The sequence below is a fragment of the Diadema setosum genome, chromosome 1 (genome assembly GCF_964275005.1).
Source record: "Diadema setosum chromosome 1, eeDiaSeto1, whole genome shotgun sequence".
Taxonomy (NCBI): Eukaryota; Metazoa; Echinodermata; class Echinoidea; order Diadematoida; family Diadematidae; genus Diadema; species Diadema setosum.
The window spans coordinates 21,952,951-21,976,903 of NC_092685.1; the positions used below are offsets into that span (position 1 = coordinate 21,952,951).

General features: G+C 39.0%; 1 protein-coding gene across 1 annotated transcript; it reads right to left on the minus strand.

The window, feature by feature from the left end:
• Positions 1-5,374: 5,374 nt before the first annotated feature.
• On the minus strand, positions 5,375-23,417 carry LOC140242534 (sushi domain-containing protein 2-like). The gene is made up of 14 exons (XM_072322625.1): positions 23,106-23,417; positions 17,608-17,745; positions 16,164-16,347; positions 15,065-15,313; positions 14,420-14,735; positions 13,490-13,771; positions 12,078-12,222; positions 11,467-11,629; positions 10,883-11,017; positions 8,933-9,100; positions 8,197-8,454; positions 6,762-7,016; positions 6,454-6,595; positions 5,375-5,447 (listed from the first exon to the last, which is right to left on the minus strand). Exons 1-14 carry the CDS (start codon positions 23,415-23,417, stop codon positions 5,375-5,377), a joined length of 2,820 nt encoding a protein of 939 aa, XP_072178726.1.
• Positions 23,418-23,953: the final 536 nt, after the last annotated feature.

Here is a 23,953-nt window from a genome sequence, read left to right on the forward strand (position 1 = left end):
CAACATACCCGTGTTACACGTGTTTTGGTGGAACTTATGTGATTCAAACTTCCTTCAAATGACATGTACTCATGTAAGCGTTATGTAATAGCTTTGTATTACTTATATGGAAATAAAATAATTTGAATGAATGAATGAATGAATTGCAAACTGATAACATTATTGTCTCGAGCTATAGTTGGTAAATGTCTTCTTTGGAAACTGCCAGTAGCCCTGGAGACAGGTAAAACCCCAGACCTGCAATTTACTTATTCCTCAATATCCGCAAAGGAGGAATGGTACGTTGTTCTATCTGTCAACCTTAGATCCCTAGATCTCCACGGACTTTCCGCACTCTAGTAAATCAGAAACATCACCTACATTAACGTCAGCATGTCACAAAGCATAGTGCTGTTGGCAAAGACAAGTATCAGCGACATGCAGAATAAGGCAAATTGTGAATTTGGACATGTTCAAATGATTACCGGTTATAAGTATTTCAAAAGAACACGACTGTGTATTTCCTGCAGCATCCATGGCTGTGTACTGGACTGTGGTGGAACCGATGGTAAAGTTGGTGCCATTGGTGGCTGGTCCTTCCAGTGTGACCGTCACTTCTCCGGAGTTATCCCAAACGCGCGGCATGGACCACGTAACTTCAGCGCTTCCTAAGCTGGGGTCGTTTGTCGCGACATAATCTTCTGGACAAATGATGTTTGGCCTCTCAGTATCTGTAGATTTAAGGAAGAAAAAAAACAACAACCAGATATCTATTTCAAAGCGTTCTGATTCCAATCAATTTTCATAATTATCTCAATAATATGTTTCGGTATAGCAATGCACTGTAACTTCACATGCATGCAGTATGCGATAGACGGTGACCACACACAAGTGAAGCAAAGCATGAACATAACATCACTTTGAATGAGAGAAGGAGAAACTGTCACTTGAAAATAATCATACTCACTGAACCCATTAATCAACAGCAACCGTTTACATAAAGTTCGGCATTACACGAAGGAATTCTGACGAAATGAAGATTGGAAATGCAAAGTTAAGTGAGCTCGAAGATAGTTGCTCTTTGACAACGAACGTCACTGGTTCAATTATGTCATTAATTTCACGGTTTTCCCCACTATTGCCTCCTCAGTCTGTCAAAGAAATGACAAATGGACTTTGCTATAACACATCTTCCAAGACATGTGCTTTTTAATTGAGCATATTCAAGACATGATATATCATCTAGCTGCATGTGCTTGCTTGTTTTTTTACTATTAAATTTTCAAATTATATAATACAAAATAAATCAAATTATTCTTGGAAGTTATTACAACTAATTTACAAAGAGGTTCACTTTGAGGTCCAAGTATACAATAGTGTTTATACAATGCTCATTGACTCTTTGGGAACGAGCCCTCTCGTAGGTATACCTCTATTAGGTATCAAAACAGTTGTTCTCTTTTCTAATGAATAACCGAAGATGATGCCTTGTTCTGACGTCTTCACTATCACTAAAAACTAAGATTTTTCTCTCTTTTTTTTTTTGCCCAGAAAACAGCAAGAGCTAATTCAAGAATACCTGTGAAAATAGCAGTTCGCATTTTTTTGTACTGGGTTCTCCACATTAGCAATTGCCTCTTTTCCTTTCCAGTCTTTTAGACATTTTCATCGTCTTTTCATTATACATAACGACTATATGCATAAATACACTTCATAATCCTTAATGTTCCACCAAAAATAGATCTGTTTTGTCAGATTCCCCTCATGATCGCAAAATTACATTGGTAACCGGGTGTAGGACTCTCAATACTTTGTAAAGTTAATGAAATCACCTGTTGGTAAAAAATCCCCCCCCCAAAAAACAAAAAAAAACAAAACAAAACCACACACTTCCAAGCACAACTTCCTCAAAGAATGTCTTTGGGAGGGTAAGGGGAGTTACAACAAAGCTGAAAAGTTGGAGCGACGCGACTATCCACCCATCATCTACGACGTATGACTCCACGACCTTTTAGAATTACAACAATAAAAAACACCGTTGGTTGTTCAATGCTTTTTACATCCCCTTTCTCAAACGTTGTTGCACAACAACAACAAGAATCACGAGAAAAGACACGTTTCCGTTTAATGAAGTATCTGCATGATGTCATCTCGACATATATGAACTTTGACAACCAAAGCTAATATATCAAGGTGAAATTACATTTTTTAGTCCTGTACATCACCTGTACAAGAGCAATATAAAATGTGAGTAGAAATCGCTGACAATCTAGGTTCCCGAAAACTTGATAATTGCTTACCGTTTATAGTGATCATAAATGAACAGTTGTTCGCGTTTCCTGCGTCATCCATTGCTGTGTACCAAACTCTGCTAATCCCTATGGGAAATATGTCTGAAAGGATTCCATTGGTATCACGAAAGACGTTTACATTGCCAGAATTATCGGAGGCTTCCGGAAGGGTCCAGTTCACCTGGCCGGTGGACATACCAGGGGTTGTGGTCGTGGAAATGTCATCTGGGCAAGAAATGGTTGGATTTTCCACGTCTGCAACAAAATGAAAGAGACGACATGCAATAGAATCACACTATGTGCATTCGATTGTCATTCGTCGTCTATCTACGTGGCTTGATGTTAGTCAGTGCTGTTCTGTGATTGGTTAATGCTGCCATCAACGATTCCAATTCTGAACTGTGTAACGGGTATCAAAATGGATTCGCTTGGGGGGGAAGACGAGTATTTATGAATGTATTCTACGAAATACATCTCCCTGAAGTTTCATGAAAATAGAACGAATTCGGATCACAAAAACATTATCTCGTACCTCCATACCAAGTCCCGAAGATGATGAAGGTGATAAGTTCCCCTGTGGCAAAACAACTTTTCCAAATTCATGATTTTCTTCCGTCGAGATGTTTTTTTTTTTCATTGCAACTGATTGACAAATTGCCCTACATCGACGTAAATAAGCACTGAATTGATCAGTGTCTCAGTAGTAGCCATGATAAAAAATCATGGGCGTACATACTCGAGCAGGATTTGAACCTACGACCTCCTGATCACCGGACAGGCGTCATCTCCACTAGACCACCGAGCTTTCGCCCGAAAGCAAGTGTTGGTTCTAATCCTTATAGCATGCAGCGGGTACTGCTTTGTTATTCAAATTCATGATTTTCTTCCGTCGAGATGTTTATTCATTGCAACTGATTGACAAATTGCCCTACATCGACGTAAATAAGCACTGAATTGATCAGTGTCTCAGTAGTAGCCATGATAAAAAAATCATGGGCGTACATACTCGAGCAGGATTTGAACCTACGACCTCCTGATCACCGGACAGGCGTCATCTCCACTAGACCACCGAGCTTTCGCCCGAAAGCAAGTGTTGGTTCTAATCCTTATAGCATGCAGCGGGCACTGCTTTGCTATTCAAATGCATGATTTTCTTCCGTCGAGATGTTTTTTCATTGCAACTGATTGACAAATTGCCCTACATCGACGTAAATAAGCACTGAATTGATCAGTGTCTCAGTAGTAGCCATGATAAAAAATCATGGGCGTACATACTCGAGCAGGATTTGAACCTACGACCTCCTGATCACCGGACAGGCGTCATCTCCACTAGACCACCGAGCTTTCGCCCGAAAGCAAGTGTTGGTTCTAATCCTTATAGCATGCAGCGGGTACTGCTTTGTTACTCAAATTTATGATTTTCTTCCGTCGAGATGTTTTTTCATTGCAACTGATTGACAAATTGCCCTACATCAGTAGTAGCCTTATCATGGCTACTACTGAGACACTGATCAATTCAGTGCTTATTTACGTCGATGTAGGGCAATTTGTCAATCAGTTGCAATGAAAAAACATCTCGACGGAAGAAAATCATGAATTTGAATAACAAAGCAGTACCCGCTGCATGCTATAAGGATTAGAACCAACACTTGCTTTCGGGCGAAAGCTCGGTGGTCTAGTGGAGATGACGCCTGTCCGGTGATCAGGAGGTCGAAGGTTCAAATCCTGCTCGAGTATGTACGCCCATGATTTTTTATCATGGCTACTACTGAGACACTGATCAATTCAGTGCTTATTTACGTCGATGTAGGGCAATTTGTCAATCAGTTGCAATGAAAAAACAACTTTTGCATTAGGAAGGGGGAGAGGGTGACGTTGGCTGGGGATTGGAAATAGAAATATTGTGTCAACAAGTCATACTTAGGGCCCGTAATCAAACACGTAACAGCGCAGCAGAGTTATTCAGGATATTAAACTTAGAACCAATCATACACAAATACAATAAGGGCAAGTAATCATCCTTAATCACTGGTTGAAACATTATTTTGTATGTAATCTGCGGTTTATGGAAGACTTGGATGACTGTCTGACAGTAGATCCTGGATAGGATGCTGGATGGAATATAGTGAAGCCTTAACTAAGACACATTTGAACAGAGAAACAAAAGGCGAAAACATAGCTGCACCAAGCTGTCATAGAAAAAACGCGTAGGCCTATATTTCATACCTGTATGCATCCAGCTTTAGAAGACTACCATCTTTTTTTTCGTCGTCACTTACCTGTGACGTGGACTGTAAACGAACAATTCATGCGATTTCCTGCATTATCCTGCACATCGTACGAGAGCTCCGTGGTGCCGATTGAAAAATTCCCGCCATTGCTTCCTGGTCCCATGAACGTAACCGAAGCATTTCCAGAGTTATCCCGAGCCATGGGCTCCATCCAAGACACTGACGCAGTGGCCAAGCCCCGCGATGTTGGGACAGACTGCGACTCAGGGCAGATAATAGAGGGCGCTTCACCATCTATCGAATCAATTTAGACAGTGACAATAATTATTACAGTAGATTACACTTATGAAAAGAATGCATGATTTACGTATATAACCAAACGGATGATCTGTATTGTATCCAACCATGGATAGCCTATATGTCAGCAGCTGTTTTCATATCGCTACAATGCGATTCTTAACTGTAAACCGATAACATATTGTCTTGCACCAGATGTGTCTGTTAGGGAAACCGCCCTGCCATGCCTGCGCGTTAGATCGATGAAACTCCCCGGCAAACCTTTCTTTTTATTTGTCATCATGTCATATCACAATGATGCGTTTATCCCTTGTTTGGGTGCGGGAAAGTGGCTACGTTCAAAAGTATCAGCGACACGCAGAATACGACAAAAACGTGAGTTTGGACATGTTCAAATGATTACCGGTTATAAGTATTTCAAAAGAACAGGACTGTGTATTTCCTGCTGCATCCGTGACTGTGTACTGGACCGTGGTGGAACCGATGGTAAAGTTGGTGCCATTGGTGGCTGGTCCTTCTAGTGTGACGGTCACTTCTCCGGAGTTATCCCAAACGCGCGGCATGGACCATGTTACTTCAGCGCTTCCTAAGCCGGGGTCGTTCGTCGCGACGTAATCTTCTGGACAAATGATGTTTGGCCTCTCGATATCTGTTGAATTGAAGAGAATGGAGAAAATCAATGTCAAAGCGCTGTGATTCCAATGTATTTTCATGTCGCGTGGTTTTAGTTTGATCACGGGAAATCATGCATGTAATCATGGTAATTCAGTGCAATAACTTGGTGTTACCGTAGCACACTCACGCAGTAAAGAACATGAGGTGACCACTTACAAATTTAGTAAAACATGAAACATGAATCTTTTATTTCAAAGGACATAGAACGATAACTTTGAAGTGATATTGTATAAATTCGCTGAACAATAACTGCTGTAAGTTGTGATTCATCTAGGTAACGTTCAATTAATAAAATCAGACGAGATGATGAAACGTCCAGGACCAGACATAAAACCGTTCTTGGAATAACGTTTTACAACAGTGAACGTCCAGACGCATTGATTTAAATTTGTGTTTTATTTGAGTGCATTGAAGCATAACAGAAGATGAATAAAATATTAGGCATGTACCGAGAGTTTGCGTGGGTACGAAGGTATTCCTGACGAAATAAACGTCAGAAAGGTGTCTGAGACACTGCTTGACACTAATTTGAAAAATCTTAATCATAATTGTCCTACAGTTATGCCACTGGAGTTAAGCTATGATAAAAAAATAGGGTTAAAGACAGCCGATGAATATCTCAATGTCAGTGATAAGTTGATAAGTTAAGGAAATGTGTTTTTTCATACATGTATTTAGAAATGACCTCTTAGAATTTGGTTCACATTTCCTATCATCGCTCCACCATCACGAATTGTTGTAGCCTTCTTATCCAGCGATGAGTGCACATGGATTTTGATTAACGCTTTCAGAATTCATATTTTTTTAAACACATCGCCTGAGTTTTCTCAAACTGCGGTGATATGTTCTCTACTCCCTCAGCATTCACCATGAATCCACCGTGTTTGGGGTAAAGCCCTCTTCAAAGGAACACTCTAGACAAGTCAGCAATGGGCATCAAACCTTAATTACCTATGCAGTTAGGTTCGCTTCCGTCCCACGTCGCGTTTGGCAGACACAAAAGTGTGTTGTTCTGGCTGAGTTGGTAGCCGCTACTGCAGGTGAAAGTTGCCTCACCCCCTTCAGTGAACCGACTGGCGATTAGGTTTCCATTGGTCGGTGTAGTCAGAGGCGGACACACCACTGAAATGACAGGCAGGAGTTTTTCACACACGATGTGATTCCAAGAACCATTCCAAGAACACTGATAAGCATGATTTTATTTGCACTTCTTTAACATAAAATTACACTGGGTAGCAATTTGACTTAACTCATAAAAGAACTGTAGATTTTGTGACCAGGAACTCACCCAACACGACGCTGTTCGCTGCTTCTTCAAAGTCTTGGAAAGTTTGGAGCGAGTTCTGGGCAAAGGCCTGACTGCCCGTAGTCTGGAAGTCAAAGGTGCAAAACGAGTTTCCCTGACACACTTCCTCTACAACATTCTGCTCCACACTGGGGTTCATCGTCGCCTGAAAGACTGGAGTGAAGGCTAGATCGTTGGTAAGACTGTGGTTCGAGCCAGCCGGGTAGTAAAACAGCGTGTCTTCCTCCGAGACGTTCCCTGCGGTTAAAGCATGAAGAGGAGAATTTGGCACATGACCTCGAACCTTAGCAAAGAATCTCATCATCGGAATGAATGACGCAAGTTCATGCGACATTGGTTTAACTCATTCTTCAAGCTAAACCAATGTGGGATATGACGTACAACTAAAACATCTTCCTGTGGTGTGTTAAAACTCCACAGGAGATGTTTGGGAGGTCTACTCATCCAAGATCCAAGATCAATATCTCGCACTAGAAATGAATAGCGAGATTTAAATCTGCGACGCCAACGTTTGCGAGGACGCCGCTGTCAGGCCAAAAAAAAAAAAAAAAAAAAAAAGTGTTCTGCACATGCGCAAGACAGCTGGGGCCTGTCTCATACAGGTTGATCGTAAGATTGATCTTACGATTGATGCGAGTCAAAAAAAAAAAAAGATACGCATGGTTTGTTCTCAAATCTGAATATCTTTATGAAACGGACTTAACATCGTAAGCTCGATTTACTGAGTTACGCTTAGTAAATCTTAATGAAACAGGCCTGTTGTTATTTTCCAACCTGGGAAGAGACGCGTCATGAACATTAGATCTACAGCTTGCGAATGTATCGTTGACGGGACTGTACAATTATTTGGATATCAAAGCCATGATATGAGAAAATGTAAATGTAAATGTACAAATCGTGGAGACGGAGCAATAGATGGTAAAATTTGACGGGGACAGCTCAATGATGAAGACGTAGAAAAATCATGAATGCAGCACTACGATGATGCAAGTGGTATTGATATTTATGGATGAGAAGCGACAGCTCTTGATAGTGAATAAAGGGCTTTTGAAAAAAAAAAAACACACCAAACGTATACGTGTCACGTATAGGTATCATGTCTTAAGGCCTTGACAATACACAGCACATACCAATCAAGGGAAAAGCAATAGACCTACTCTGGCATACCGAAGTCTCTGGTAGGCTTTATTCATTAGTCAGGGTATAATCATGGTCACTACTCCAATACACCCGGATGACAGGCATCTGCACCGAACACGCAATTAACACAAGATCGAGAGCAGAAGAGGACAGACACACACACACACACACACACACACACACACACACACATACAAAACAGCAACAAAGGAACAGTCAAACAAGCGCACATCAGACAGAGAGTAAGAAGTAAATTCGTCCCAAGCTCGTTACTCACACGACAATCCGAACTCAAAGTGTATCTCCTCCGCAGTCAGATTGGGCGATAAAACTCGCCCGTCGGAAGTGGTGAAATCGTCGTCGGGATTGCCGTTCCACGACCCCATCAGGCCCCGCGTGTTGTTTCGAAAGAACCGAGGCGTCACTAGCAGGATGCTCAGCGCGCCCTCCGCAGCCTTCAGCTGCAACGTGACGCCGGCGTTGAATACTACTTGGACGCCATTGTCAGATATATTGCGGCCGGTTAGGGACACTCCTGAAGATGCATAGAATTACGAATGTAATGTAACAATAATAATGATAAAAAGAGGAAGCAGGATGATGATGATGACAATAATAATAACGATAATAATAATGATAATAATAATGATAATAATAATAATAACAATAATAATGATAGTAATAATAATAATAATAATAATCATCATCATATTCATAATCATGTAAAATAATAATAAGCCCTTCTACTCCTTTAATCTAGTTTTAGTTTCTTCTACTTCACCTTGGAGAATTATAATCTTTGTAGTTTTTAAAGTTTGTGTGTGTGCATTTTTTTCAACTCCTCAGAAATTTGCTGACGAAGCGCATTGCCGTTTTGAAATGAACGCAATGTGAAAACAAGAGCGAAATGAAGTGAAACACGATGCAATTAAAAGAAAATAATTGAAATTAAATTGAGTGAAAAGAAATTTACCTCACAGACAATCAAACAGCACCATGGAGTGGTCACTCACCATCGTAAGTCTGCTGCTCTGCTTGTTCAAAGTCAACCTTCTCGAAGTCATCGCCATCCCTTGGTCGAACATAGACATCCATAGACTGCGTATCAACTAATTCTACGTGTATCACATCACTTCCTATGCACTGTGCTGCTATTGCAACAAAGACAGTTGCTTGAGTGTCTGCAGTTAAAAAAACCACAACAACAATCAAACCAATAAACGAAAAGACAAAATAAGTCTACAACAGAGCTACTAATATGGACCTGGGGCTCGTTTCATAAAACTTGTCATTTTTTCATTTCATTTCATTTTCATTTCATTTATTTCATTTCCAACAACATTTTCATACACAAAATAACACAACATCAATGCAATGTAGTAACAAAGAAAAATACGTGATGTTGACAATACTACGCATCACAAAAGCAAAGTAAACAATGAAAATTGGATTAAAACTAAAGTTGCAGGAAATGGAGGAGACATGCTAAAAAGCTAAGCTTGTATTTTGCAGTCTCCTCGTGGACAAAAAGACTAAATAACATCAAAAAGCAATTAGCTAGACATAATATATATATATGTCATCAGTGACAAGTTGTCATAGAATATGATGTGACAAGTTTTGACAAGATGTTGTGACAAGTTGTGACAAGATGCGATCAGTGACAAGTTGTCATAGATGTGACAAGCTACTGAAATCCTTGTATCTGACTGACTGAGAGCAAATTTGTCATAGAAATGTGGCAGTTGTCACTGATGACAAGTTTTATGAAACGGGCCCCATGATCACAAATAGATTTGAGGCAAAGAAACTTGATTTGATTTGATTTGATTTGATTTGATTTGATTTATTGGTTTCTGTATCATCATTGTACATGCACATTCATGTACATACATAAACATAAGTTGTTCACAGAATACTTTTCCTTCATTACCTTTACACAATGTACAGCAACGCATATAGGTAAAACAACAATAAATAATACAGTGGGGCTACAGCATAAGCGTGGCTTGATTTGCGTGCAGCCCCCGTACATAATACACATCGGAAAGAGAATAGGAGGGACGGATGCTAAACTAAAAGTGCTATATTTACATAATTATTTACACTATGTTGTGTGCGGATGGGTTATGTGCTAGCCCTTTTTCATTTTCAGTTCAATACTGAAAGCACAAAGATACATTTGCTGAGTTACAGTTTCACCATGTTCACCGTACAAGATAACAAAACAGTGATATTTCATGAATTATTATATGTTATGTGTATGCATTATACCCTATGTAAATTTTTGCCATCATACCGTCACTGTACATTGATAGGAAAGGAGGAAAGAAGGAAAAACAGGCGTTGTATACCCCCAATCAAACCCTTTGTTTGTTTGTTTGTTCATTTTCCATCTCAGAAGATGGCTGGATAGCCCATATTCAGCTACGTTAAGCTGGTCTTCCATGGGGTCCAGTTGGACGTGAGGTGGGACCACTTCACCGGGTTAAACACCCTGCTCTTTGCGATGAATGAATGAAGCGGGATCTTTTACATGCATGAGTTGTTACTCTCTCATACACGGGACTTCCATTTTATGTCCTATCCGAGGGGCAGAGTGTTTTGCCTCTTGCTAGAGAGGACGGTATGCTTACACACAACATTGCTCAGTCCAGACTCGGGTTCGAACCCGGGCCGCGTGATCGTGAGGCAGACGCGCTACCGACTGAGTCAACTCACCGCCCACCCTTAAATAGATTTGGATTTTCAGACAAGAATCTCAGAACTCCTTTAACCCCCACCACCTCTGAAATAGAGACATTTTGCATTGAATCAAGGAGTAAAACAGATAGCTAATCGGAGATCAGTCCCATGCAGCAGTAGAAAAAAAAAAAGAAAAAAAAAAGAGATTTTCAGAAAAATGTCAGCAGGGTCGAGATGATTCAGCGAAAAGTGCACAATTACGTCACTGGTGAAATTACCTGAGAAAGGCCTCGTTCGGCTCTGCAGTGTAAACACCCCATCCAGGGTCTGAAGCAAGAGAAATTCGCCGTGTCCATTAAAGGTGTATGTCTTCATGTCCAAAGTGGTGATGTGGGGGTCGCCATTCCCTAGTGCTAATGAGCAAAGAAGATGATAATCAATCAATTGATAAATCGATGAATATATGAGAACACTACAGTATATAACGGGTGTCAATGCTTGTCATCCTGCATATCTTGGGTGAATTTCTTTGCTGTTTTTAAGCCAAAGTATATTTGGACTTTTTAAAAGAGGTGCGTGCATGATTGCTTAAACGATGAACTCTGGTGTTACATTAAACGACAGATGCGTAATTTTGACACCATTCCATTCAAATTGGAGTACATCTATATGAGAGTGAGTAAAATCACAAATTTCCTGCACCGGTAGATTGATAAAACTTACCTCTCATTTCTATCTGATTTATACGAAATTCTCACTCTTCAGTTCTAAATGTTTACTTTACTTAAATATCATGACAGCCAACTCCGACAAGGCAGTGGAGTTTCCCTTTATAGGAGCTAAAGAAAAGGACTATAATCACCCATGGACGGTGGCTCATAGTTGTCGCAAACTTGGGAAGGTCTGCGCTCAATGTAGCTCGCACAGCCGGTGGACCGCTCCGATGATTCGGAGAGGGATTCTTGATACGTGCAGCAGTACGACAACGGGAGGACGTCGGCGATGAAGTGTGACAGGAAAGGTACCTATACGGATAGGACGTCAGAGGGAAGCAAGCAGTTCAAAAAGCAGTGCAAAGTTTCCTTTTAAAAAGATGACAAGACTCGAGAAGCTGAATGAGCAGGTTATTGATGAGGTACTGTGATTTCTCGATTTAAGAGCACATACGAAAATGACAAACGGAAGTGATAACTCATCTATCCACCTGCCCTTACGTATATAAAATGTGATAGGTGAAAACGCAAATTAACCTAATTCAATATAAGTTCTAATCACAGTGACTCTGGGGTAGTTGTTAATGCCTATACCTTTGACTGTTACTGAGGGAGATTAACTCGTGGTGAAGAGGCTTGAGTTGTGAAGGTACTATATAGTAACTCGCTCGGTTTATGGAATCCACGAGTGAATTTGCCTTGAGGTCTCCATAAAAAATCACGTTCCCCACCATTGCAACATTCGACTTGATCCAATTACCTTTCCTGGATGCTGGAAAGGGGACACACCATCTTGATGAACGAGATAGGAGAGGCCACCGCTAGGCTTCCATCCCTGCTGAAGCGCAGCGTTCATGATGTTGCCATCTTTGCCGTAGCAGCATTCTTGTCCTCCGTTCTCCACGCTGTACAGGGACAGTGCCGAAATAATTCTTTAATTCATTCATTTATTCATTCATTCATACATACACACATTCATTCATTCATTCATTCATTCATTCATTCATTCATACATACATACATTCATTCATTCATTCATTCATTTATTCATCCATCCATTCATTCATTCATTCATTCATTCATTCATTCATTCATTTATCCATCCATTCATTCATTCTTTTTGTGAATTAAAGCAGCATGTCGATATGGAATACCATTTATTAAGACCAGCATTCCTAGTCTTAATGAAGGGAGAGTTTCATCTTAACCTGTATGTGAATTCAGCAAAGGGGAAAAGGTAAGAGAAACACTCCGAGGAATTTTGAGGAAAATCGGAGTTTGTTTTCAAAAGATATCTTATCTTAAAAGTTCGGTTTATTCCTTGGGCCGTCTTGTCTAGACGGGAGCAATTTATGATGTCACAAAAGTAAATCGATATAAAGAGAACCTCAGAACATTTCCCACAAATCTTTACGTTTTTTTAAAGAATGTACAAAATATCCTTGATCTGTCATTAAGACAACATCTATCATGTTATTGATATCTATTATATTATTAATATCTATCATATTATTAGATAAAATATTATTCCATTATTCCATTATCTATGACTTCTTGAAAAGCCAGGGCTTTCGATGGTCTACATCATAATTTCTTTCTTTCTTCTTTTTTTTTTTTGGTGTGTGTGTGTGTGTGTGTGTGTAAAATTCCATCTAAATATTCTTGAATACATCGTTCTACTTTCACGTCGTGTGTCCCTGATCCATTACTATTCGCTAGATCCATATCATATAACATGTTTTGGGAATTACGGAATCTCGGAAGAATATCTCTAGAAACTACCAGTGACATTTTTAATGAATGTATGCTATTCAGACACGTGCTTGTATTTTGGCTGACATTAATGTTCAATCTTTTGCACGACATAATTACCTCTGCCTTTTTTTTTTCTTTTTTTTTACAAGTGCCAGTTTTGTCATATCGGCACTTCCATCTCTGACATTTCAATACCGCTGACGACATTGTTACACTTGGCATTTTGACTTCTGATGTTCTACTTCTGACGTGCATGCCTCTGACTGTGTATGTAAAGTGAGAGATGCACAATCTGTGACGTATTGTAAAGGACGGATGGGGTGTATTTGAGATGGATGTATATCTATTCAATTCAGTGCCATTCAAAAAACATGAAAAAGTCGATCAAACACTAAAACTAGCTAATTGTCCAATCACCTCGGGATGCTGGCTACGACGCAATGAATTGCTCCGGCTTTGGATGTGCAGTTCTCTCCAGTGTCCGAGTCGAGGGAGCAGCTTTGAAGGGGCCTGAAACTCCCCGTGTCCAACCTTGCCTGGGAGAGGCTGCATGGACACGACTGTCTCGCCTCCATGAATTTAATCTCGTCGGACCCGCCTTGAGCAGAGTCCCACTCGTTACACCAGGCCACAGGGTCAGTACCCCGCAGCCACTGCAGGACGTGAACCTCACCCCACAGCATTGCGCGTCCTCTAAGCCTGCCAAACAAGGTGTTTCATTGTGTTAGTCTTTCACGAAAATCTTGAAAAAACACATACAACGTTTTCTTTCATTTGAATTTTATACTGATTTCAAATAACATTAACTCTCCTGACGACAACACCGAAGTATAAGGTTGATCTTTATTAAGGATCTACAATCTTCAAGACAATTAATGCACTTTTTTTTTAATAGAGCAATTATTTCTTTTTGTTTTGTTTTTTTAGGTGAAAGTCGAGTCAGCTTATCTTGAGAATGCCATATTCATGATATACATCATGTTAATCAGAAAATTGAACAGGTGTTACCGCTTTGTCGTGATTGATCAATTACACGCATATTACAACATATGGCAGGATGAAGAAAATTTTTTTTTATCCCATGCAAGTGTCATGGGATTCCGTTTGTGAAAAAAAAAAGATCAATGTTAAAAAAATCAAATAATATCAAGATACGCCATATTTTGATAGGTGTGAATGAAATCCTTCTTAATATCAAAGCGAGAACATGACTATATCAATAGACGTAATTTTTGAAGATGACTTTCAGGGAAATCAAAGTAAGATAGTGCAGCATTTAGATCAAAATCAGGGAGATACTCCAAACAAAGGAACAATGCAATGTAGCTTGAGTGTCGCTATACCCACCCATCGGTAGTTGCGTTTTCACTTCTTCTTTCAAGAACGCCAATAATGCCCACATGGTAGTCTACTGTAATGTTGCCGGGATTAGGTACGAGCACGTGGCCTGCGTCGTGCTCCGCATCCTCAACCAACACGATTTGCTCCTCGAACGTGATCAGTCCGTTGTCGATGTCTTCCTTGTAGCCGAAGAGCACGACGTCGACGTCGGACACGTTTTGAAGAACGCTGACATCCCACGAGACGTTGAATGCTTGGGAGAACTTGACGTTACTGCTCGTCGCCTCTGAGATCACGCTGGGCATGACAACTCCTACATTTTCTGGGGTAATTGAGTATCACGTATATATAGTGGTTGAGCAGGGACGAAGAAGCTATCAATCTGGTAGGCCTACACACTCCCACCAAACATTCATCAGTAAGCTAATTTATCCAATGAAACAAGATAAACAATCCCCTAATTCTCAATAGTGTATTTGATATTATGGACCATCTATTGTATATGTAACATCTTTGTATTATTATTGAATATTGAGCTATAATGTTTATGTTTGCGCAGGCTTATTATGTGTACATATATTTACACAATACAATGATTGTATTACATGCACATATTGCGTGTATGTATAGCACGTAACTCTCAATACTCACCAAGTGTGAACATAGCTCGAAAGCTGACACTCGTCCCACCGTCGAAAGATACCGCCAACGGTATCCGACCGGTTTTAAAGAACGTCGGCGTCACGCAAACAGCGTCGGAATCTGACAGGCGCCTCCCCCTGACGGTTTGATTATCGAACGTACAGGATATCACTGAGGTGGCGTTCAGGACAGCGTTGCGAACGAAAACTTGCGTTCCGCCCAGCATGGTGCCACGCAACGGAGATACTGTCAGTTTTCCTGCGAAAAGATAACGAGTAACAGCTGAAGTTGTTGTGCAGGTTATTTGCATCTTCAGTGCCATCTATCAACTAGTAAAGTTTCTCATTACAGTCACAAAGCTGCCGAAAACATTTGAAAGTGATGAAGGAGTACAGTGTACGTAAGATATCTCGCTTCCAGTGGCACGATAATACTGCGATCACTTTGCTTCTGTACTCTTTTATTTTTGATCCAGCAAAGAGGCTCAATATCTTCGATATCATAAGTGACACCTGCCTATCGATAATCCTACGCATCTCCCTATAGGCACGCTTTCATGAAACAAAGTAAAAAACAAACAAACAAAAGTCCAACAGTACGACTTCTCTTTATCATATAAGTTAAGTTTCAATAGAAATATAAATGAATAAATGAATAAAGAACATGAGAATTCACTAGGATTCGAACCCAAGTCCTCAATGTGACTAGGCCGGTGGTCGGTGGCCGTTGGCCGGAAACCACTTAATTCTCAATGCTCATGCCGTCAGAAGCTTACATAAACCTGACAGAACACGAATCCCAGAAATCAACTTGGGGACTGCCGTGCTAATCGTAAATACTGGAACATCTGAAAGGATTTGTGTAGTACCTGGAAACGTGCACTGACAGTGAAATTTCAGAAAACCCTGTGGACACCTTGATGGATCCTACACTCTCGTATACATGTATTGCCTACAAACATTATCACATCTACTATATATATCTATAGAGTACTAAGATTCAACCAGTTACACGTCATTAATTTTGAAATAATTCTTAGTGGGAGTAGGGTCTTGGTGGGAAAGAGTGTACGTGAATTATTGATGTAATGCGCTTTCCCAATATTTACCCTTTTCTGTTTCTACCGTGTCTACGATGACGAGTTCAGCGCCGATGATATCATTTCCGTCGATCCTGAAAACGAACCTCCCCGGTTCTCCAACGTTACTCTTTTCGTCAATATTAACTACGTCATCTGTTCCAGATCCTTCAAGACTGTAATGAGTCGCGCCGTCCCCTTTGTTGAAGCCAACCTGAGAAGTGCACAGTCAGTGATGTTTAACGGTCAACAGGAAGTAGTGAGAAAAACACAGAAAACGCTGAATTGTCATAGAAATGTACCCGACGATCTCCCTATCTTACACCAAACTGGATGGTTGCAAGCAGATTTTAAACAGGAGCAATAATTCCTAACAATATTACAAACAGAAGTGTCAACGCTCCTTTGGGTAAAAAAAGTCATCTCACAAAGGCGGATTTTCCAGGATTCTGCTATCAATACTGGTGTGCGGAATTCCTGCATTGCCCAGACCACGTTACCTCTTGATTAATTCCCCGACTAAAAAGCCCTCGTCAGTTAGGTATATGTCTTCATTTTAACATTTTGAGATGTCTGTGTTTATTTCATTAATCTGTTCCTCAGTAAGGGAGATTCTATCAAGTTCCAACAAGATGGATATCATACAAATAATGTGCGATCACGATTGCGATGGTACAAGCTTCTACACGAAGTGAAAGATATAGGCATCTATACACTAACAAATCGGGTTGAATACATCTTTCACCTATATAGCAAGAAATTCTGTTCACTGCACTAGTAAAGACCATTTACCATCGTCCTCATACACTATCTCGGACGTTTACGAAAGTGGGCCAAGCCAAGTCAGAAGATTAACAGTAATGGGAGCGATGTAAAAGGATGATGTCTGTTCGAAATTGCTTTGCCAAAAATTGCACGCTCAACAGCGAAGTTGTACAATGGTATGCAAAATGGTAAATGGGTGCATGTGACTGCGATGGTACATTAAATTCGCAAGAGGTGAAACATTAGACGCAAAACAAAACATTCACTAAGGCCCTGTGAAATTAAAAAAAAAAAATATCCCTGAAAAGGGAAAATAAAAGACTGGTCGCGTATAAGCTCTCAGCCAATTACTTGATTTGGATACACATTACCATTTTCTGGTATGGGTTAAGCGAATATTAGTGGTGAACGGTCGCCTATAATCCGATAGCGTTAAATGTAGTACAGCATGTTTAAGTTTCCATTTTGGTTAATTACATCCTCCGTTGATGCAGTTCGAGAAAATCAATTCATATGAAATCTTCTACATAGTAACTATAGGAAATGGAGCCCCAATGATATTAGATCAAAATATGGACCTTGTTACCTACGCAGACCAGCTGTAATAGGAATGAGATTGCTTCATTTAACAGCTAGAATGTAGCTTCTAAACCTTTTCCTAACCCATGTTACTACGAGCTTGTGCTGACTGCGAAGACAAGTGCCTCACCTTGGCCGGGTTGCCACCGAGACCAGTGAAGAGATCACCCCCATAAAAATCACCCGTCGTCCATATGATGCTTTCGTAGTTTAGTATTGCAAAGGAAGCCTGACCGTCAGTAAGTAACACAACTTGGAAAGAGTTTGCCTGAAATACGTCGTAAATGAATAGATAATGAATACATACCTACATCTAGATAAACAAATATGAATATAATTATATATATATATATATATATATATATATATATAGGTTTTCCCGGTCAATTTCATACTTTTGTCATTCAAGTTCCTATTCCGAGCATTCGATTTCACGCATTCCACGCTCGCAGCACTGAATCGGCAATCAAATTCAAAATCCGGTCATTCGAATTCACTATCCGAGCATTCAAATTCACTGTCGGAACATTCAAATTCACTATCGGAACATTCAAATTCACTATCACAGCATTCAAATTTAAGAGAGGAGCACGCATTTCACCAATGAGCATTCAAATTCATGTCATGCTGGCGACGGAATCTCGTCGGTCATTCAAATTCGTGAATAGGCAACCATGTGCCAAATAACTGCATTCAATTTAAAAGAAGTCCTGAATTTAGTTAGTTTGGGGCCGTGTACGTGTTTCTCATTTGGATTTGAATATATTGGGATTTATGATAATTATTTAATTTGCAGTAGAGGTCCACCTGTTCATTGACAATTTTGAACTCGCGCCAAGGAAAAAGGAATATACAGGCACATGTCCCTCGGATTGGACATGCCCGAATTCACGAAGGTGGTACAAATTAAACCATGGTTTAAACCATGGACAAAAACTATGGAGCGCCAAGTGTGGCACGGAATATTTCGTTACAAGATTGGTCATTTTCGTCGACAAAATGACCGTTTCGATAATGAAATTATCATTTCGTGGACGAAATGTTCATTTAGTTACAAAGTGTTGTCATTTCGTTACAAAATAATCATTTCACCGACGAAATGACTGATTTTGTAACGAAATTTTCCATGCGACACTTGGCGCTCCATGGTTTTTGTCCATGGTTTAGACCATGGTTTCATTTGTACCACCTTCGTGAATTCGGGCCAAAATGGAGGTCCCATTGTGTGAGAGAGTCACAACTCATGTACGTAAAAGATCCCACTTCATTTATTCATCGCAGAGAGCAGAACATCCAACTGGACCCCATATTTAAGACCAGCTATTGCAGCTGAATATAGGTTATCCAGCCATCTTTTTTGATGGAAAATGAAACAAACAAACATTGGGCACTGTATAGGCCTACAGACGAGCATGATACGGAGGGTTTGTTGACACTTTCGAAGAAAAAAAAATCGACTATATTGACACTGATACATGAACATTTTATACGTCTTGTTTGTTGTGTATTGCTGTCTTATTGATTTACTTTTGCGGGACTATGTGAGATCATTGTGTGTCAGTTTGTCTTTGATGAATTGTCATTATGGGGTTGGTGTTGGGGCGTTGTCAGCATGCAGTATCATTAAGAGATATGATTAAATTGCCTTTGTGTTGTTTGGATGCACTGCTGATTGGACATTACAATTTGAAATTTATAGAGATGAAAAACAAAGAGTACATGAACAGAGAACAATGTAGAACCTGTAAACAATCATAATTACACTATATGCAAGCCTTCATTGGTTGTGTTGGCCCTTTTTCCTTTCTTAAAAGTCTACTCCATTTTACTCGTTAAATTGATTGCACGAAGTAGGAACTTGATCGCCTAAAAATGAATTTGAACGCTCCAAACAAGCTCATTGGGACTATCACGTGACTATCGCATGAATTTGAATGCCCGAGTAGGAAAGTCGGTGCTCGCATTTTGAAATTGAATGCCCAATCGTGAATTTGATTTCACGAAAACGAAACAGAACGCCCATAAATGAAATTGATCGCTCGGATTCTGAATTTGAATGCCCGAATATTTTCGCGTGCGTGCGCTGCGTGAATTTGAATGCACATTGATGAATTTGAGTGACAACAGTATGAAATTGACCGGGAAAACCTATATTATATATATAATCAAATACATATACAAATATGTATAAACATACATTCAGAAAAAAGTAAACACATTTTCACGTTGATATTTCTTACACAAGACTCTCGTAAAAATCAATAGATTTTATAATTATCAAATTAAAGGACTTTTCAATTGGATTCAAAGATAATAGCTATTCGCAAATCGCAACTTTACGCACAAGCTAACACATTCCTTTTTCTGTTCATGTGTGCAAAAGTGAAAATTGCACAAAACTGCAATGAAAATTTCACAAAAATAGAAAAGCTAAGCAAATTTCAATACAATCATTATGCACAGAAAAAATAAAACAGAGTGTGATAAAAGTTTGCAAGATTCATCGCACTTAAGAAAAGAATTTCTTTTAATCAAAAAGTGATCTTTCTTTCCTTTGAGGCAGTATCCTTTTAAGCAGTTTTCCTTTCTTTCTTTCTTTAAAATCAAAATCGTGTTGGGCCACTTCAGCTATCTATCAGCTATCTATCAGCACATTCATGAATATTCTCTTTTTTTTTTCTTTTGTGAGTCGGAGAAAGAGAGAGAGAGAGAGAGAGGGAGAGTGCAAAGGCTCAATCATGACTCTCATGCAAAGATAAATCCATTGTGTAATCTTGATCTTTTGTTTCCATTGTTATGTGACAGGGCGTTAACACAGCAATGGCAGATTATCAATTTAACAATTTTTGTTTTGGCACCTTGACAGAGAAAAACGAATGTGTTCATTCAGAAATGAATTTGAATTACAAAGTTATGTTACCGTATAGCAGACCACAGGAGAATGGAATTGCTTTGTTTTTATATATAGGTCTAACCTATTGATTTCTATTTCATTCACATATACATAATCTGTAAATGAAAAAGTGTCAACTTTTTTTTTTTTTTTTTTTTTTTTTGGTGCTGAGTGTGTGTGTATGGTTAGGAATGCGGGGACCATAACATTTTGAATGATAAAGTTTGTTTTGTTTGAAAAGATTTTATTTCTGCATTTCATATTTTCTTTCAGAATAACAAAAATAACAAAGGCAGGTTCAATTACACAAATACAATTCTGAAAATTATTGACATATTACATAGTAAGTCATGATTATTTTGTATGTAAAGACAAATGAAACGTTAAATAACATACAAAATGTTTATATGGCCAATAATGACTTAATTCACAGTACAATATATAATATATACATATGATGCAGAGGGCCGCCGTTATAAGCCGTGCTTGAACAGACGGACAGCCAGAGTTAAATTACCATTTTTTATTGTAGTACTTGAACACTAATACAGATGGGCCATGTTAAAGTGCGTGTAAATCCAGTTTTATACAATTACTTGGTAAACAGGAGTGGTGCCTGTGAGTGCATGTGCAGGTGATGAAGCGCGAAAGTGTTGATGGTCAGCACTTCTAAGAAAATGATTGGATATGTTATAACATGGGCGAAGGGTCAAGCAGCAGAGTAAAAGAAAAGGAAAAGGGGGTGGACCAAATATTGCCTTGTTGTTGAGTATAAGAGGTACATGTTTAATGATTACTATACCGTATGATATTGTGCCAAGAAATATTTCTTTGTATTTGCCTTAAAGGAATAGAGAGATGTGCACTGTTTTATGTGGAGAGGGAGTGAATTCCAAATATCAGGCCCGTTATGCCGAATTGATTTTTGAGCTAATAGGAGTTTAGGGTTATTCAAATGGAAATCATTACGATGGCGCGTGGGGTAAGCATGGACATCCCTGTTAAGGGAAAATGCGTTGTGGAAGAGTGGGAGTAGATTTTGCGTGTATTTGAACATAAATATTGCTGTTTGAAATTTGTGTATATCGTCAACTTTAAGAACTTTTAGTCTAAGGAATAATGGATCAGTACGTTCTAGATAATGTGAGTTGGTACATATTCTTATTGCCTTTTTCTGTAAAAGAAAAATAACATTTACTTTGGTTTTATTACAGTTTCCCCAGACAACATTACAATAATTAATGTACGGTAAGATTAATGCATTGTATAACATAATGAGTACTTTTTCCGTTACAAAATATTTTAATCTCCGAAGTATTCCAATGGCTTTGGATATTAATGTGGTTATATTGTCAATGTGGTTATTCCAATTTAAGTTTAAGTCAAGGGTTACCCCTAAGAACTTGGTTGATTTTTTTCCAATAATGGGCATACCATCAATAATAATGTTATTAGGCATTACCGGTTGCAAATATGAAGTATTGAAGTTTATAAAACACGTTTTATCTATATTTAGTGATAATTTATTGCATTTAAACCATGTAGAAATTTTTGCAAGCTCAGAATTAAGTATATCAACTAGTGTGTTAAAACAGTTGTGAGAGTAGAAGACACTGGTATCGTCCGCGAATAATACATAGGTGAGAAGGGTTGAGGAATTTATGATATCGTTGAAATATATAAGAAAAAGTAGAGGTCCTAAAATGGATCCCTGTGGTACACCGCAAGTAATATATGACTTAAGCGAGGTACTTGAATGAAATGCTACGTATTGCTGACGTTGGGATAAATAATCTCGGAACCAGGAAAGAACTATTCCTCTTATGCCATAATTATGTAGCTTTTTTAATACAATTCCATGGTCTATTGTATCAAAGGCCTTGCTCAGGTCCATAAAAACTCCTATCACGTGTTGTTTGTTCGCAATAGAATCGATAATTTTGTCACAAGTTTGAATGATTGCAAAATCTGTAGAAAAACCTTTGCGAAAGCCAAATTGGTTAGGATTTAAAATGTGGTTATCAACCAGAAACTTATACAAACGTTCATGTGCAATCTTTTCAAGGATTTTGGAAATGACGGGCAATAATGAAATTGGACGATAATTCTTTATTTGGGACGCATCATCTTTTTTGTGAATAGGGATTACTTTCGCAATCTTTAAAGAATTTGGGAAGATCCCAGTAGATAATGATAAGTTACAAATATGTACTATGGGGGTTACTAAAAAATGTATTATTTGTTTTAGTAAATGCATACTTAATCCATCGTGGCCACAAGATCTACTCGACTTAAAAGATCGAACAATATTCAGTATTTCATTTTCATTCGTGGGAGTAAAGAATAAAGAATTATTATTACTTTCTGGAAGGTAATCTGTAAAATTTCCAGCGTTTGGAAGTATTGTTGAGGCGAGATTGGGGCCTATGTTGGTAAAGAACTTATTAAAACAATTTGCAATGATTTCAGGTTCGTTAATATCTTGGTCATTTTCGGAAATAACGGTCGGGAGTTCTTTCTTTTTATTCTTAATAAGGTCATTGATAGTTCGCCACAGTTTGGTTTTACTGTCCTTATTTGATTCTAGTATGTCTGAATAATATCGCTTTCGAGATGCCCGGTAAAGGAAAAAGGTAAAAAAAAAAAATGCGTGATTACAATACCAGTGACCAAAAACATCTTACTGAGTTATCATGTAAAGTATTAGTGATAAATTGCGCTCCTATAGAACTTACAACGTCTGGGCCGGCTGCAAAACTACGGCTGAAACGCACCATGTCCCAGGTACACACGTACATCCACGACGTTTCGAAATCTTGCTTGCCGGCGAAATTTTGCCTCACTATTTCATCCGCTGCTTCGAAGGCGTCTGCATCACCGTCCGTCCTCTGGCGTTGGAAATGCGACACGCTCCCAGTATCCAGTGGGTCAATGTCAGCCCAAAAAACAGCGATAAATCGTCCTGCTATTGGCAACGGTGCCTCGTTAAATGCAGCTACTTCTCCATCAAATGAAATCACTCCATTGTCGTTCAACTGTGATGCCATGACGAAAGGGTAATTAATTTATACTGATTAAAAGATTTAAATGGCATGTTAAAAAAACACCCACACAGGCAATACCTAGACTATTTACCTCTATTTCTATTTCTTTTAATCTTTGCATTCGATGACTGAATCTAGGGATAAGCAGTCACTAATTGACTGATAATTACATGCACATTACATGTAAATTGTAAACAGCTATTTTTGATTGGTCAGGTTCAGCTAGTTTGGAATATTATCGCTCAGAAGTGATTTACCATGAATGACACAGAGAGTAACATCGATCACAATGTCTCAGAGTTTGCACGGTTGCGTTATGGAAGCGCCGGAATATTTATGTTAAAGTTACACAATGCGTATATCATATTAGATAAAGTAAATCGGTTATGTATACTTTCTATTTATCATTGGTGGTTTGAATAAATCCACTGCTCACGGAAACACGCAGGTTGTGTACTTTAAGAATCATATAAGAGATTCCAAAAACTCTTAGACAACGAAGTGATTTAGATAGTAACGTCTAACGAGCCTAACTCTCT